We start from the raw sequence: 17,227 nt of genomic DNA, 5'->3' as shown, positions 1-17,227 counted from the left end.
CCTAGGTTTCCCAGCTTGTTAGCATATAGGTTTTCATAGTATTCTCCAATAATTCTTTGCATTTCCGTGGGGTCCGTCGTGATTTTTCCTTTCTCGTTTCTGATACTGTTGATTTGTGTTGACTCTCTTTTCTTCTTAATAAGTCTGGCTAGAGGCTTATCTATTTTGTTTATTTTCTCGAAGAACCAGCTCTTGGTTTCATTGATTTTTGCTATTGTTTTATTCTTCTCAATTTTATTTATTTCTTCTCTGATCTTTATTATGTCCCTCCTTCTGCTGACCTTAGGCCTCATCTGTTCTTCTTTTTCCAATTTCGATAATTGTGACATTAGACCATTCATTTGGGATTGCTCTTCCTTTTTTAAATATGCTTGGATTGCTATATACTTTCCTCTTAAGACTGCTTTTGCTGTGTCCCACAGAAGTTGGGGCTTAGTGTTGTTGTTGTCATTTGTTTCCATATATTGCTGGATCTCCATTTTGATTTGGTCATTGATCCATTGATTATTTAGGAGCGTGTTGTTAAGCCTCCATGTGTTCGTGAGCCTCTTTGCTTTCTTTGTACAGTTTATTTCTAGTTTTATGCCTTTGTGGTCTGAAAAGTTGGTTGGTAGGATTTCAATCTTTTGCAATTTTCTGAGGCTCTTTTTGTGGCCTAGTATGTGGTCTATTCTGGAGAATGTTCCATGTGCACTTGAGAAGAATGTATATCCCGCTGCTTTTGGATGTAGAGTTCTATAGATGTCTATTAGGTCCATCTGCTCTACTGTGTTGTTCAGTGCTTCCGTGTCCTTACTTATTTTCTGCCCGGTGGATCTATCCTTTGGGGTGAGTGGTGTGTTGAAGTCTCCTAGAATGAATGCATTGCAGTCTATATCCCCCTTTAGTTCTGTTAGTATTTGTTTCACATATGCTGGTGCTCCTGTGTTGGGTGCATATATATTTAGAATGGTTATATCCTCTTGTTTGACTGAGCCCTTTATCATTATGTAGTGTCCTTCTTTATCTCTTGTTACTTTCTTTGTTTTGAAGTCTATTTTGTCTGATATTAGTACTGCAACCCCTGCTTTCTTCTCACTGTTGTTTGCTTGAAATATGTTTTTCCATCCCTTGACTTTTAGTCTGTACATGTCTTTGGGTTTGAGGTGAGTTTCTTGTAAGCAGCATATAGATGGGTCTTGCTTTTTTATCCATTCTGTTACTCTGTGTCTTTTGATTGGTGCATTCAACCCATTAACATTTAGGGTGACTATTGAAAGATATGTACTTATTGCCATTGCAGGCTTTAAATTCGTGGTTACCAAAGGTTCAAGGTTAGCCTCTTTAGTATCTTACTGCCTAACTTAGCTCACTTATTGAGCTGTTATATACACTGTCTGGAGATTCTTTTCTTCTCTCCCTTCTTGTTCCTCCTCCTCGATTCTTCATATGTTGGGTGTTTTGTGCTGTGCTCTTTCTAGGAGTGCTCCCATCTAGAGCAGTCCCTGTAAGATGTTCTGTAGAGGTGGTTTGTGGAAAGCAAATTCCCTCAGCTTTTGTTTGTCTGGGAATTGTTTAATCCCACCGTCATATTTGAATGATAGTCGTGCTGGATACAGTATCCTTGGTTCAAGGCCCTTCTGTTTCATTGTATTAAATATATCATGCCATTCTCTTCTGGCCTGTAGGGTTTCTGTTGAGAAATCTGACGTTAGCCTGATGGGTTTCCCTTTATAGGTGACCTTTTTCTCTCTAGCTGCCTTTAACACTCTTTCCTTGTCCTTGATCTTTGCCATTTTAATTATTATGTGTCTTGGTGTTGCCCTTCTTGGATCCTTTCTGTTGGGGGTTCTGTGTATTTCCGTGGTCTGTTTGATTACTTCCTCCCCCAGTGTGGGGAAGTTTTCAGCAATTATTTCTTCTAAGATACTTTCCATCTCTTTGCCTCTCTCTTCTTCTTCTGGGACCCCTATAATACGGATATTGCTCCTTTTAGATTGGTCACACAGTTCTCTTAATATTGTTTCATTCCTGGAGATCCTTTTGTCTCTCTCTATGTCAGCTTCTATGCGTTCCTGTTCTCTGATTTCAATTCCATCAATGGCCTCTTGCATTCTATCCATTCTGCTTATAAACCCTTCCAGAGTTTGTTTCATTTCTGCGATCTCCTTTCTGGCATCTGTGATCTCTTTCCGGACTTCATCCCATTTTTCTTGCGTATTTCTCTGCATCTCTGTCAGCATGTTTATGATTCTTATTTTGAATTCTTTGTCAGGAAGACTGGTTAGGTCTGTCTCCTTCTCTGGTGTTGTCTCTGTGATCTTTGTCTGCCTGTAGCTTTGCCTTTTCATGGTGATAGGAATAGTTTGCAGAGCTGGGATGAGTGACGGCTGGAAGGACTTCCCTTCTTGTTGGTTTGTGGCCCTCCTCTCCTGGGAGAACAGCGGCCTCTAGTGGCTTGTGCTGCGCAGCTGCGCGCAGACAGGGTTTCTGCTTCCTGCCCGGCTGCTATGGAGTTAATCTCCGCTGTTGCTGTGGGCGTGGCCTGGCTCGGGCAGCTACTCCAAAATGGTGGAGTCGCGTTGGAGCAGGAGCTGCTGGGAGGCTATTTATCTCCGTAAGGGGCCTCCCTGCTCCCTGCAGCCCAGGGGTTAGGGTGCCCAGAGATCCCGGATTCCCTACCTCTGGATTAAGTGGCCCGCCCTGCCCCTTTAAGACTTCCAAAAAGCACCCGCCAAAACAAAACAACGACCACAAAAAAAACAAGAAAAAAAATTTTTTTAATTAAAAAAAAAAAAAAAAAATTTTTAATTAAAAAAAAAAAAAGGTGGTCGTTCGTTTTTCTTTATTCTCCGGTGCCAGCCTCAGGCCTCTGCTCACCGGTCTTTCTGCCCTGTTTCCCTAATATTGGGGTCCCTGTCCCTTTAAGACTTCCAAAAAGCGCTCGCCAAAACAAAGCAGCAAAAAAGCAAAAAAAAAAAAAATGGTCGCGCGCTTTTCTTATGTCCTCTGTCGCCCAGCCTCCAGTGCCTGCTCACTGTTCTTGCTGCCCTGTTTTCCCAGTATCGAGGGCCCTGCACTCTGGCCCGGATGGCTGGGGCTGGGTGTTCGGCAGCCCTGGGCTCCGTCTCCCTCCCGCTCTGCCTGCTCTTCTCCCGCCGGGAGCTGGGGGGAGGGGCGCTCGGCTCCCGCGGGGCCGGGGCTTGTATCTTACCCCCTTCGCGAGGCGCTGGGTTCTCTCAGGTGTGGATGTGGTCTGGATATTGTCCTGTGTCCTCTGGTCTTTATTCTAGGAAGGGTTGTCTTTGTTATATTTTCATAGATATATGCTGTTTTGGGAGGAGATTTCCGCTGCTCTACTCACGCCGCCATCTTCCGCCCCCTCCTCATTGTGGTTTTAATTTGCATTTCTTTGATGACAAGCGATGTGGAGCATCTTTTCATGTGTCTGTTGACCATCAGAAGTTCTTCTTTAGAGAACTGTCTACTCAGTTCCTCTGCCCATTTTTTAATTGGATTATTTGTGTTTTCTTTGTTGAGGTGTGTGAGCTCTTTATATATTTTGGATGTCAACCCTTTATCAGACCTGTCATTTATGAATATATTCTCCCATATTGTAGGATACCTTTTTGTTCTATTGATGGTGTCCTTTGCTGTACAGAAGCTTTTCAGCTTGATATAGTCCCACCTGCTCATTTTTGCTTTTGTTTCCCTTGCCCGGGGAGATACGTTCATGAAGAAGTCGCTCATGTTTATGTCTAAGAGATTTTTGCCTATGTTTTTTTATAAGAGTTTTATGCTTTCATGACTTACATTCAGGTCTTTGATCCATTTTGAATTTACTTTTGTGTATGGGGTTAGACAGTGATCCAGTTTCATTCTCTTACATGTAGCTGTCCAGTTTTGCCAGCACCATCTGTTGAAGAGGCAGTCATTTCCTCATTGTATGTCCACGGCCCCTTTATCATATATTAATTGACCATATATGTTTGGGTTAATGTTTGGAGTCTCTATTCTGTTCCACTGGTCTGTGGGTCTGTTCTTGTGGCAGTACCAAATTGTCTTGATTACTGTGGCTTTGTAGTAGAACTTGAAGTTGGGGAGTGAGATCCCCCCCACTTTATTCTTCTTTCTCAGGATTGCTTAGACTATTTGGGGTCTTTGGGGATTTCATATGAATTTTTGAACTATTTGTTCCAGTTCATTGAAGAAAGCTGTTGGTAATTTGATAGGGATTGCATCGAATCTGTATATTGCTTTGGGCAGGATGGCCATTTTGATGATATTAATTCTTCCTAGCCAAGAGCATGGGATGAGTTTCCATTTGTTAGTGTCCTCTTTAATTTCTCTTAAGAGTGTCTTGTAGTTTTCACTGTATAGGTCTTTCACTTCTTTGGTTAGGTTTATTCCTAGGTATTTTATTTTTTTTGATACTATTGTGAATGGAATTGTTTTCCTGATTTCTCTTTCTATTAGTTCATTGTCAGTGTATAGGAAAGCCACAGATTTCTGTATGTTAATTTTGTATCCTGCAACTTTGCTGAATTCCAATATTAGTTCTAGTAGTTTTGGAGTGGAGTCTTTAGGGATTTTTATGTACAATATCATATCATCTGCAAATAGTGACAGTTTGACTTCTTCTTTACCAATCTGGATTCCTTGTATTTCTTTGTTTTGTCTAATTGCCATGGCTAGGACCTCCAGTACTATGTTGTATAACAGTGGGGAGAGTGGGCATCCCTGTCTTGTTCCTGATCTCAGAGGAAAAGCTTTCAGCCTCTCACTGTTCAGTGTGATGTTAGCTGTGGGTTTATCATATATGGCCTTTATTATGTTGAGGTACTTGCCCTCTATACCCATTTTGTTGAGAGTTTTTATCATGAATGAATGTTGAATTTTGTCAAATGCTTTTTCAGCATCTATGGAAATAATCATGTGGTTTTTGTCCTTCTTTTTGTTGATGTGGTGGGTGATGTTGATGGATTTTCGAATGTTGTACCATCCTTGCATCCCTGGGATGAATCCCACTTGGTCATGGTATATGATCCTCTTGATGTATTTTTGAATTCGGTTTGCTAATATTTTCTTGAGTATTTTTGCATCTATGTTCATCAGGGATATTGGTCTGTAGTTTTCTTTTTTGGTGGGGTGTTTGCCTGGTTTTGATATTAGGGTGATGTTGGCTTCATAGAATGAGTTTCGGAGTATTCCCTCCACTTCTATTTTTTGGAAAACTTTAAGGAGAATGGGTATTATGTCTTCTCTGTATGTCTGATAAAATTCCGAGGTAAATCCATCTGGCCTGGGGATTTCGTTCTTGGATAGTTTTTTGATTACCACTTCAATTTCTTTGCTGGTAATTGGTCTGTTTAGATTTTCTGTTTCTTTCTGGGTCAGTCTTGAAAGGTTGTATTTTTCTAGGAAGTTTTCCATTTCTCCTAGGTTTTCTAGCTTGGTAGCATATAGGTTTGCATAGTTGTATTATTCTCTAATAATTCTTTGTATTTCTATGGGGTCCGTCATGATTTTTCCTTTCTCATTTCTGATTCTGTTGATGTGTGTTGACTCACTTTTTCTCTTAATAAGTCTGGGCAGAGGCTTATCTATTTTGTTTATTTTCTCGAAGAACCAGCTCTTGGTTTCATTGATTTTTTCTTTTGTTTTATTCTTCTCAATTTTATTTATTTCTTATCTGATCTTTGTTATGTCCCTCCTTCTGCTGACCTTAGGCCTCATTTGTTCTTCTTTTTCCAATTTCGATAATTGTGACTTTAGACTATTCATTTGGGATTGTTCTTCCTTCTTTAAATTTGCCTGGATTGCTATGTACTTTCCTCTTAAGACTGCTTTTGCTGCGTCTCACAGAAGTTGGGGCTTTGTGTTTTGTTGTTAGTTGTTTCCATATATTGCTGGATCTCCATTATAATTTGGTCATTGATCCATGGATTATTTAGGAGCATGTTGTTAAGCCTCCATGTATTTGTGAGCCTTTTTGCTTGCTTTGTACAATTTATTTCTAGTTTTATACCTTTGCGGTCTCAACAGTTGGTTGGTAGGATTTCAATCTTTTGGAATTTACTGAGGCTCTTTTTGTGGCCTAGTATGTGGTCTATTCTGGAGAATGTTCCATGTGCACTTGAGAAGCATGTGTATCCTGCTGCTTTTGGATGTAGAGTTCTATAGATGTCTATTAGGTCCATCTGTTCTAGTGTGTTGTTCAGTGTCTCTGTGTCCTTACTTATTTTCTATCTGGTGGATCTGTCCTTTGAAGTGAATGGTGTGTTAAAGTCTCCCAAAATGAATGCATTGCATTCTATTTCCTCCTTTAATTCTGTTGGTATTTGTTTCACATATGTTGGTGCTCCTGTATTGGGTGCATATATGTTTATAATGGTTATATCCTCTTGATGGACTGAGCCCTTTATCGTTATGTAATGTTCTTCTTTATTTCTTGTTACTTTCTTTGTTTTGAAGTCTATTTTGTCTGATACTAGTATTGCAACACCTGCTTTTTTCTTCCTGTCGTTTGCATGAAATATCTTTTTCCATCCCTTGACTTTTAATCTGTGCATGTCTTTGGGTTTGAGGTGAGTCTCTTGTAAGCAGCATATAGATGGGTCTTGCTTTTTTATCCATTCTATTACCCTGTGTCTTTTGATTGGTGCATTCAGTCCAATTACATTGAGGGTGATTATTGAAAGATATGTGCTTATTACCATTGCAGGATTTAGATTCGTGGTTACCAAAGGTTCAAGGTTAGCTTGTTTACTACCTTACTGTCTAACTTAACTCACTTATTGAGCTATTACAAACACAGTCTGATGATTATTTCTCTCCCTTCTCATTCCTCCTCCTCCATTCTTCATATGTTGTGTGTTTTGTTCTGTGCTCTTTTTAACAGTGCTCCCATCTAGAGCAGTCCCTCTATGATACCCTGTAGGGGTGGTTTTTGGGAGGCAAATTCCCTCAACTTTTGCTTGTCTGGGAATTGTTTAAATCCCTCCTTCATATTTAAATGATAATCGTGCTGGATACAGTATCCTTGGTTCATGGCCCTTCTGTTTCATTGCATTAAATATATCATGCCATTCTCTTCTGGCCTGTAAGGTTTCTGTTGAGAAGTCTGATGATGATAGCCTGATGGGTTTTCCTTTGTAGGTGACCTTTTTTCTCTCTCTGGCTGCCTTTAATACTCTGTCCTTGTCCTTGATCTTTGCCATTTTAATTATTATGTGTCTTGGTGTTGTCCTCTTTGGGTTCCTTCTGTTGGGAGATCTGTGTTCTGATAGCGGCGCCCCTGCCGGGCAGCTGTGTGCCAGCAGCAGCCTTTGGGTCTGGCCTGGGCAACTGTGTGTCAGGCTGGGACTCCGGTCGGCTGCTGGGAGAGTGGCTGCTTCCTCTGGCACCGCTCAGGTGCGCATGGGCCTCTCCTGTGCCCCTCTGGTGCTGCCACCACTGGCACGCGCAGGCCGCTCCTAGGCCACTCTGTCACCGCCGCCGTGGGCTTGTGCGGACCTCTCCTGGGCCCCTCTGGTGCCACTGCCGCTGGCGCCCACGGGCCGCTCCCAGGGTGCTCAGTTGCCGCTGCAACAGGCTCGCACGAGCCACTCTCAGTCCCCTCTGGCACCGCTGTTGCACACGGTCTGCTCCTGGTCCCCTCTGGGGCCGCCACCCCTGGTGCGTGTTGCCACTCTCCCACTACCTGCCTGGTATGTCAGGGTCTGCGACAGTTGGGGGAATGACTGGCAGGCTGCTTAGTGCCGTGAGGGGCTTCAGACCTGTGCTGCCGCACAGGGGTTTAGGGCACGTAAAGTTCCCCGGGATTCCCAGCTGCTGGGTAAGTGTGCCGGGATGACTTTGTCCAGCTGTGGGGTCCCAGTCTCTTTAAGATTTGCATAAAGCACTCGCTTTTCTTTTGTCTCAGGGCCACCAGTTGCGGAGACCTGCCCGCAGGTTTTGCTTTTCTGTTTCTCTAATATCCAGCACCCTGTGTACCTTGTGTCTGCATTCCAGGTGCGGATTTTTAGAGCTAGTTGTTTAGCAGTCCTGGGCTTTCACTTCCTCCCCGTTCCGACTCCTTTCTTCCCACCGGGTTTTGGGGTGGGGGAGCGTTCGGGTCCCGCCTGGCCGCGGCTTGTATCTTACCCGCTTCATGTGGTGTTGAGTTCTCACAGATGTAGATGTATCCTAGCTGTTGTACTGCATCCACTGGTGTCTCTTTTAGGAATAGTTGTATTTATTGTATTTTCATAAATATATATGTTTTTGGGAGAAGATTTCCACTGAACTACTCACCCCACCATCTTGGCTCCGCCCCTCGGAAAGACTTTTTTATATGAGATTTTTATGTTATTATTTAGTAAGGGATGATTATAATGGCAGTGGTTTTGAGCCATAACCATTGACCTAACGTTGACCTAAACATTGACCTAAATGATAAGCCATTTTTAAGTTTTTTATTTAAAAATATATGTATAATCTATAAATGATAAATTGTTTTTAGTGTGTTATAAAGTATATAAAGACAAATTTATTTCCTAATTACTTTCTCTAAATCTCTTGCAGCTAGAAAGAACAATTTTTAAATTGTAAATAATTTTTTAAAATCACTTAACAATCTCACTGCCTTCTCATATTGTTTTCATTTATAGCTGCTTTCAGTTTTTATGTCCTTACAGTATATCTATGAGCACTCATATTTTTCACTTGTTTTCATACTGGTGTACAGGTAATAAAATAACTGTGTTTTTCAATTAACATTTTATTTAAAATATGTGTCTGAATTTATTCTACATATTTTCACACTTATCTAGATATAAGACAAATCAGTTTTTAGATATAGACTATGATTTCTTCTTTGAAGCTTTATTTTTTATTCTTGAAGCTCCTTTATTTTTAGTAACACATTATAAGATGCTTATTTTAACACCTAAACTTTTCTTTTAAATATCAGATAATATACATCTTATGGCAATCATTATGAATTTGGAAATATTTTATATGAACAGAAGTTAAACAGAAGATCAAATAACAAAACTTACACATGAAAATTCATATTTGGAACTAATTTGATACACTTTAAGAATAGGGACCTTAATTTTGTGCATCTAAACCTCAATGATGAGTCACTTTGAGTAATTGGATGATTTGAAAAGTAAAAGAAAGAAAAGATTTGGTTGGAAAAGTTTCTCTGCCAATAAAATGACATCATCCTGGAAATGTTTTGATATTGTGAAAGAAGGATCAGGAAAGAACTACCACCTAGTAGCTGGGGACTGCCCGGAACAGCCTAACCACATAAACAGTTCTCTGTATTTTCCAAAGCTGCCAGCATAAATGTCTGCAGTTTTTAATGAAGAAAACAGATATAAATGGAGGGTGGAGGTGGTGGATAATCTCTGCCTGTCTGGTAGGGCATCCAAAAGAGGGAGGTTTCCAGTCAAAAGTGATGTTTTTAAAATATTTTAATTATATATGAAAATTTAATTGAGGTAAAAAGTAGAAAGTGGGATGTTAGAAAAGTTTTCATGCTAAGTAATGCCTTTGATGCTCTGAACTTTTAAAAAATATTGCTCATTTTCATATTTACATACAGGTTCTAAAAGAATGATTAATAATTCTTGAAATACTTAATTTTTTATGAGATTTCTGAGAAAGTAAAGTGGCAGTCTTTATATGTAGATGGAAATTTTAAATATGACCAATTATTTGGGTGATATTTTTTATTCCTTAAAAAAAATTCTTTCCCAGTGTATTTTAAACAAAAGTATGTATTTCTCATTAGACTTAAAAAAATTCCTTTTAGATATAATTTTTAATAAAGGATTCATTTTTACATGCATCTCTATTTTCTTCCTTTATAACCATAATATCATATAGAATGTGAATAATGAATGTTTGCATTTGTAATTTGAGAAGTGAAATTTTTTGTTTTTATTATAGATGCACATGAAAATAACCACACTGACTCTTAAACTGTCAGTAATGAATGTCATAACTATGTATTTTCTGCCTTGTAATTTGTTTCCTGAATTTTCATAGGTTCAAAGGAGATGTGAATGAGTTATTTTTCCATATCTTGTGATTGTGCTACACAGATTAAATGTAACTCTGCCTACAATACCTATATGACACAAAGATTTTCCCATTGTAATTATTACTGTACTTGTTTCACCAGCATTTGTTTTAGTTCTAGTACAATAGAAATGTTTGGGTTGAACCCCAAATATTTGAGGGAAATCTGGTAAAATAATACTGGACTACTTACCTAGTCTATAGCATACAATCTCTTTTAGGGTCTTAGGAAGCTAGAAAAACCCACTTGGCACTTCTGTATGTTGTGACCATCATATTTAATGTGTAGACATTTTTTTTAGTTCATTTCACCTTTCCAGGGAAAAGTTACTGATTATGAAAGCATAATGGTGATTTTAGGTGCTTCCTTTTAATAATAGTATCAAAATCACAGCCAAACCTAGCTTGCTATCACTTCACTCTCTTGAGGTGAAATAATTAGTTTGTGAAAGGAAATTTTAAGAAAAACCTTTCATACCATGACAGGTTTTAAAATTGTAGTAGACAGTGTAGTAATTTTTTAAAAGTAAACTGGCAGAATTTTTCCTTAAATGTTCACATTGTAGGTATGTTCAAGATTTGTTTGAGGGCTCATAGCTCATTTACCCTCTCCTCCATCTATGTTCTTTCACTCTCTCTTCCACCCCAAACACACAAAAGGACTCAGATTTTACAGATGCCTAAAGATGCTTAAGGAGAGGGAGAAAATAACTCACAAAGGAGATGCTCTTAGAGATTTGAAAGCAGTAGGTGGGGAAGCAATATTGTGCTTTATTGCTGATAGGATTTGTGGGGTGACTTTAATAGGGCCTTGTTCTAGACCTGTTTTATTCTGCAGGCTATCTTTTCCTGAAGTCAGTGCCCTTGAATCACTGCACAGAAGCCTAGTTTATAGTAGGTAGCATAGTTTCCTGGAAGAGTTTAATGCCTTCTGGTGGTAAACTATATACAATATTTGTTTGTGGTGATGGCTGGTAAGAGGTCACAATGACACTGTTCGATCGGCAGTAGGTGTCTGTACTGCACCCTTAAACATATTTATCTTAATACTAAATCGCTATTCGTGTAACTGCTTTTATTTGTGTTTTTTGTTTGCTAATAAGTCTCTTTTGCTCAATTAAAATTATGTTTAATTGTTTAACATATTTCTTTAATTATGTCTCTTTGGGTATTATTTCTTATTTAATGAAATAAAATGTGATTTACAATGCATTTTTCTTGGGCACTTCTAAACAAATTTTGCCCTGATATTTGATTCATAGCCTGGAGAGAGAATTTTCTTCACTATGTATGTGTCTCTGGTTATAAATATTAGTAGAATTAAAAACTAAGAGTTTATAACTAATGCAATATACATGCTTTGAAGTTAGATGTTTTAGAATGAAAATGCATTGATGGGAGAGGCTTAGTTTTCTTAATATAGTTTTCTTCATTTACTAGATTCTCCTGAATTATTTTGGAAACTATGTACCTAATGCATGGACACAGGACAATGGCTGCACTCTTTGTGAATTGGATACAACTGACTTGTCTGCAGTAGATGTAAGTGGAATTGACTGTGTGAAATAGAGTACTAAAAAGTACATGATCATGAGATGCAGTGATTTGTAGGGAAAAAAAGGCACATTATTTTATGATTTTGATAGATAATGGATTTATAAAGCTAAAACATGATGATTTATAAAATTGCTAGATTTGTGTATTCCTGAATAGCTTTTGAAAGCAAACCCAAATAATAATTGAGCCCAATAGAAGAGGCTTAGTTGTTGATATTTAAAGCTTGCTATGATTATATGCTCTTGTTTAATTTTAGTCTGCTAACTTGGTCAAAGCATTGAGAAAAAAATGGTTATAATGCTCCAGCATTTGTAGTGACTAATTTTATCTGTTTGATTTTTAAATTTGATGATAAAAAGTCATGATATGTGATTGTATAACTGACTGTTTTAATTGTTTTATAGCTAGTAACTCTTTTAAACTTCACAAAATCCCTTAAGTAGGTACTACTATTGACTGAGTTTTACAGATGCGAATACCGAGATATATACAGGTTAAGTAACTTGCTTAAGAGCATGGAATTTTTTTAAGTGTTTGAGTTGGGATTTAAATTTAGGCATTCTGCCTCCAAGACCCTAAATTTTTGACCACTGTGAAATTTTACCTGGATGTATGTATATACTATAAGCTAAACACATTGTTACTTTTTGAGGAAATGAGCAATTATACTTCAAGAGTAAATGAGCAATTGGAAATAATTGTTATTTATCTATAAAACATTGTTATGCATCTTCCTTCTGTCATCAGCTAGAACAGTTTTAGGATATCCTATAGTAACATTTTTCTCCCGGAAAATTGCTCTTACAACTTGGAAGACTATTATGTATATAAACAATTGGATTGTAGGGATGATTTTGTCATTAAGGCTGATTCTTTTCTTTATTCACCATAGGTTACTGAGAATCTACAGAATACCAGACAAGTAGAATCAATAAAGGCAAAAATAAAAATCCCAGTAAAACAGTTCTGGTAACTCCTGGACCCATACAAATATAAAATACTCTCATTGTAAAGTACTAAACCTCCTGAATTCAATAGTTTCTATTATCACTGTCTGACTAAAAGGAGGATAAATAGTAACTTGTGCACGTTTAGGAGCTTATGAATGGAACCCTGCTTTACTTGAAAATAAAACTTCTTGGCCAGTCTGTCAAATAACAAACTGAATGTTTCCTATCTGGAAAGGGTGCCAGAACATTTCTGAATGAAATTGCATCATGAGGTTTAAAAATTCATCCTGATCTTTTTTGCAGAAAGTAATATTGTCCTCTGGAGGGAGAGCTAATTCTTTTTATCTGTTTAGTCTTTTATGTAAACATTTTGGTGCAAAGATAAAAGAAATATTAAATTTTTAAATCTTAATTTTTTGGCTTTCTTACAGTTTGTTAAATACACTAGAAAGGAATACCATTATTTTATGCAAAATAAGTTATGTGTTTTATATTTGTATCTATTATTCAGTAGGGATATAAAACTTAAAATTATGTGAGTAGTTAAGATCTCAGGCCAACTGTACTCTTAGATGTAGGTCACAGGCAAGTTTCTTTATTTGTAAAAGTAATAGTGGCTATTGCCATGGGGCAATTCAAATTTAGCAGATTATGTTGAATTTATATTCTAGTATATTTTATGTTATATTAAGACTTGAATAGAATTTAAAGTAAAACCACACTAATAATAATCTGTTTTTATGTTTTCCATAAAACAAAGGTCCATCCAAATGTAACAATAGGTGTTTTTATTGAGCAACCAACCCCTTTCCTGCCTCGATTTCTGGACATATTGTTGACACTAGATTACCCAAAAGAAGCACTTAAACTCTTTGTTCATAACAGAGTAAGTATTTAAGAAATGAATATTTTATATAAAAACTATTTTTGATCCTCTTTGGAATAATGTTATTTATTTATTTATGTCTAAAAAGATCAACTGGACTAAATTCAGTGGGGGATTTTGGGAGTAATCATGCCCTGCCTATTCAGGAACTAAGGATTTTAGAGTCTAGAGACTAGTCACATAGTACTGGGATGAGCCACATGACACTGTCAAGTTTTGTAGATCAAAAATGATTGACTATCAGCTATTTTCATATGGCTCAACTTAATGTATAATGAATAGTTGTCAAAGGGCCTTGTATTCCTTTGCCTTTGGGTTAATTATGATACTTTCTTTTTATAGAACAGGTCGTTAAATTGTTTGCAGTTTATGACAATCCCATAACATCAGACCTTGAAATATTGTTTTGAAAAACAGTATTATTTTGCTTATCACACAATGGCATGCTCTTCCCCAAAGGATTTGGATATTGTCATTTCCTTAAAAAATCTTCAGATCCTCCCAAACACCTCCCACATATAATCTAAACCTTAAGACATTTATTTTTCTCAATATTTTTCCACTTCTCTTTTCTGTTAAAATAGTCGGCATTTAACATCATCTAGAAAAACTCAATAGTTATAAACTATGCTATTTTCTCTCTTTGTCCTAATACTTTTTGTATGACATTGTTCTTACTTCCTAACATACATGTCAGCCAATTATTTGCCTTTTCCAGAGAATAATTTAAATTTGCAGAAAACCAGCTAAAATAAGTTTAGAAGAGTGACTCATTGAGTATTTGTTTTGTAAAATGTGTTGTAATATACATACTTAGTTTAAATGGTCTTGTTTTGTGTATTGTGTCTCCTGTTTATATTTTTCCTCCTTTCATGGGACCTAAAACCCCTGGATGGTGGGAGTTTTTATCTTCTCTTATCTACCATGAACTCTATGCAGCTTTTATATAAGTAGTTCTAACACTCTGTGAAAAGCTTTCAAAAATACTCAGAGAGACTTGATACATGAAAAGCCCTGACATGCTCTAATGATGAAAACAGATAATCTTACCTAAATTTTAGCATAATTGAATCATACCAACTTGATGACTTTTATGTTGATGATTTTCCTATTATATTTCCTTATCAACAAATTTTTGGTAAACTTTTCCCTCTTTTCATAAAAACACACTTTTATATGTGACTGTTAATTTTTCTCTCTGATTTCAAAGAATATTGTAATATTTATTTTATAATGCATAATTACATTTACAAATTAAATTAATATCTTTTAGGGTTAATAGACATTTTTGATGGATATTTTATAACACATGTCTAAGATTTTCAGGTCACAAACCATTTTTTGCTCTTGAGTTAGATCATAGCACCCAGGATTTAAATATGTATGCAAGAACCCTGTCTGAGAATAGATGTTGAAAGAAATTTGAAGTGTTTTCTGTTTAAAAAATATTGATGTGAATCTTTTTTGATTCTTCATGTGACATTTAGGTAATGTTTAAATATAATATACTTAGTATTGGTTATTTTGTCTGTAATTGAGTGATTATGTGAATTATGGAATACACAATACATAACTTTGAATGTGAAGCCATTGCCACATATCAATACTTCAGTCATCTTTACTGTCTTATATTCTCACTAATTTTTTATTTTTTAAATATGTTACAGGAAGTTTATCATGAAAAGAATATCAAGGCATTTTTTGATAAAGCTAAACATGAAATCAGTACTATAAAAATAGTAGGACCAGAAGAAAATATAAGTCAAGCCGAAGCCAGAAACATGGGAATGTATGTTTTAATAAATTTAAACATTTTTTACTGAAAGAAACATTAAAAAGAAACAAAAACTTTCCTTCAAAATTAATACCCTCAACTTGGATGTCTCAGCTGTGTTTGTGCGACTGTGTGTATGCATGTGTGCAAAAATGCCTCTGCTGGTAAGACTATATCTGTGTTTGTAAGTGTTTACATGTAAAGGGCCATAGAAGTTGTTTCCATTTTTCTTTTGAGTAGCTAAGACTCAGCTTATTTAAATAAACTCTTAATTGAACTTCAGATCAAGGTGTTTAAAAAATACTCGAATGGTATGTCTGATGAAGCAGTGATTTAAATGTCGATTACCTGAAGGTTGTTTCAGACTGTGGAGAAAAAAGGTATTCCCACTTTCTAGTTACCTACTGATCTAGATATTACTGTAACCTTCAGAAGAAATATTTTAGGTCCTTTGTTTAGCTCTCTTAATACTTCTGATAGATTACTAATAAAATTTTGGTAATAATTAAAATCAATCGTTTATTCAATGAATGCTAATTGAATATGCCAGAGAGTGGATTAAGAATTGTTGGTAAAAAGGTGTATAAGTCATGGTGACTTCTCATCAGGAAATGTTCTGTTCTTGTGCTGTGGAAGCTCAGGGCCAAGACTCATGGATAATGCCCGGTCTTGGGGTAAAGGGCTAAGCAGGGTAAACAGACCTCAGAAACACCAAACAGATGTTATTACTAATGATTCCATTGCTTATTCACTGGAGAATACCTTGGGTCCACATTCAGTTTAATGTGCTCTGTTGTGTCTGGCTTCCTTGGCTCAATACAGTGTTTTCTAATTTGCACATGTCATTGCAGTTATCAGCAGTTCATTCCTTTTCATCACTGACTATTACTCTGTCATCTGAATACACCACAAGTGGTTTATATACTCCTCTGTCGATGGACATTGGGTTATGTCCAGTTTGGGACCATTATGAGTAAGACTGCTGTGATGAAGATTCTTTATTACAAGTGTGTGTGTGTATGTACATATGCTTTAGTACATTTTGGGAAAATACCAAGGATTGGACTAACAAAGGCACAAGGTTAAAGTAGATGTATATTTAATTTTATAAAGCACTGCTACATAGTCCTCCAAACCCACTGCACCATTTTACACTCCTAAAAGCAAGGTAGTAAGTAGAACTCCAGCTGCTCTATATGTCTGCCACTGTTTGATATTGCCCATCTTTTTTATTTTAGCCTCCCTACTGGGTATGGAAGTGTCTTACTGTGGTTGTAATTTCATTTCTTGATGACTAACTCTCTGTGCATGTATTAATTGGCCATTTGTATGTCTTCATTTGTGAAGTACCCAAATTTTTTGTGCATTTTTGTTTACATTGGGTTGTGTTTTTTGTTATTGTTGATTTGTAGTTCTTTATGTTTTCTGTATACAAGGTGTATATGTAATGTTTTGTGAATATTTGCTTCATTCTGTGGCTTTCTTTTTTACTTTTTGAATATTGTGTTCTGTTGAGAAGGAATTTTAATTTTAATAGAACTTTATTTCTCTTTTTTTTAATGCTTTGTGGTTTTGGGGTTTATTTTCTGTTTAAGAATTCATTCTTATTCCAATATCATGAAAATATTTTTTTCATTCTTTTGAATTTTTCTTATAAAAGCTTTATGGTAATTTATGTTTATGATGTTTCAATCTGTAATTTATCATGAATACATTTTTGTGTTTGGAATGAAGTAGAGGTCATATTTTGTTCTTTACAAATGGAGTTTCAGTTATTTCAACACTTTTTATTTAAAGCTTTTCTTTTCCTACATAATTGACTTGGCATTGGTCAAAAATCAGTTGGCTGAATATTTATGAGTGATTGTAAACTCTTTATTGATTCCTTTATCTTAGATCAATGCCATACTTTATTATTAGGGAATTATATTAATGTTAAAATCAGGTAGTATAAATCCTTCAAATTTTTCCAAGATAATTTTGGCTATTTTATTTATTTATATTGAG

The 17,227-nt window shown here is 36.4% G+C and overlaps 1 protein-coding gene across 2 annotated transcripts in view; it reads left to right on the top strand.

The window, feature by feature from the left end:
* PLOD2 (procollagen-lysine,2-oxoglutarate 5-dioxygenase 2) overlaps positions 1-17,227 on the top strand; it is a 90,439-nt gene that overhangs the window by 57,410 nt on the left and 15,802 nt on the right. For both annotated transcript variants that reach the window (XM_036896381.2, XM_036896380.2), the window contains exons 8-10: positions 11,494-11,595; positions 13,321-13,446; positions 15,114-15,235. In XM_036896381.2, coding sequence (XP_036752276.2) covers positions 11,494-11,595; positions 13,321-13,446; positions 15,114-15,235 — 350 coding nt within the window. The remainder of the gene's footprint in view (positions 1-11,493; positions 11,596-13,320; positions 13,447-15,113; positions 15,236-17,227) is intronic.

This window comes from Manis pentadactyla, chromosome 1 (genome assembly GCF_030020395.1).
Source record: "Manis pentadactyla isolate mManPen7 chromosome 1, mManPen7.hap1, whole genome shotgun sequence".
Classification (NCBI taxonomy): domain Eukaryota; kingdom Metazoa; phylum Chordata; class Mammalia; order Pholidota; family Manidae; genus Manis; species Manis pentadactyla.
The sequence above is the reverse complement of the archived record's forward strand: the minus strand, read 5'-3'. Positions and strand labels throughout refer to the sequence as shown.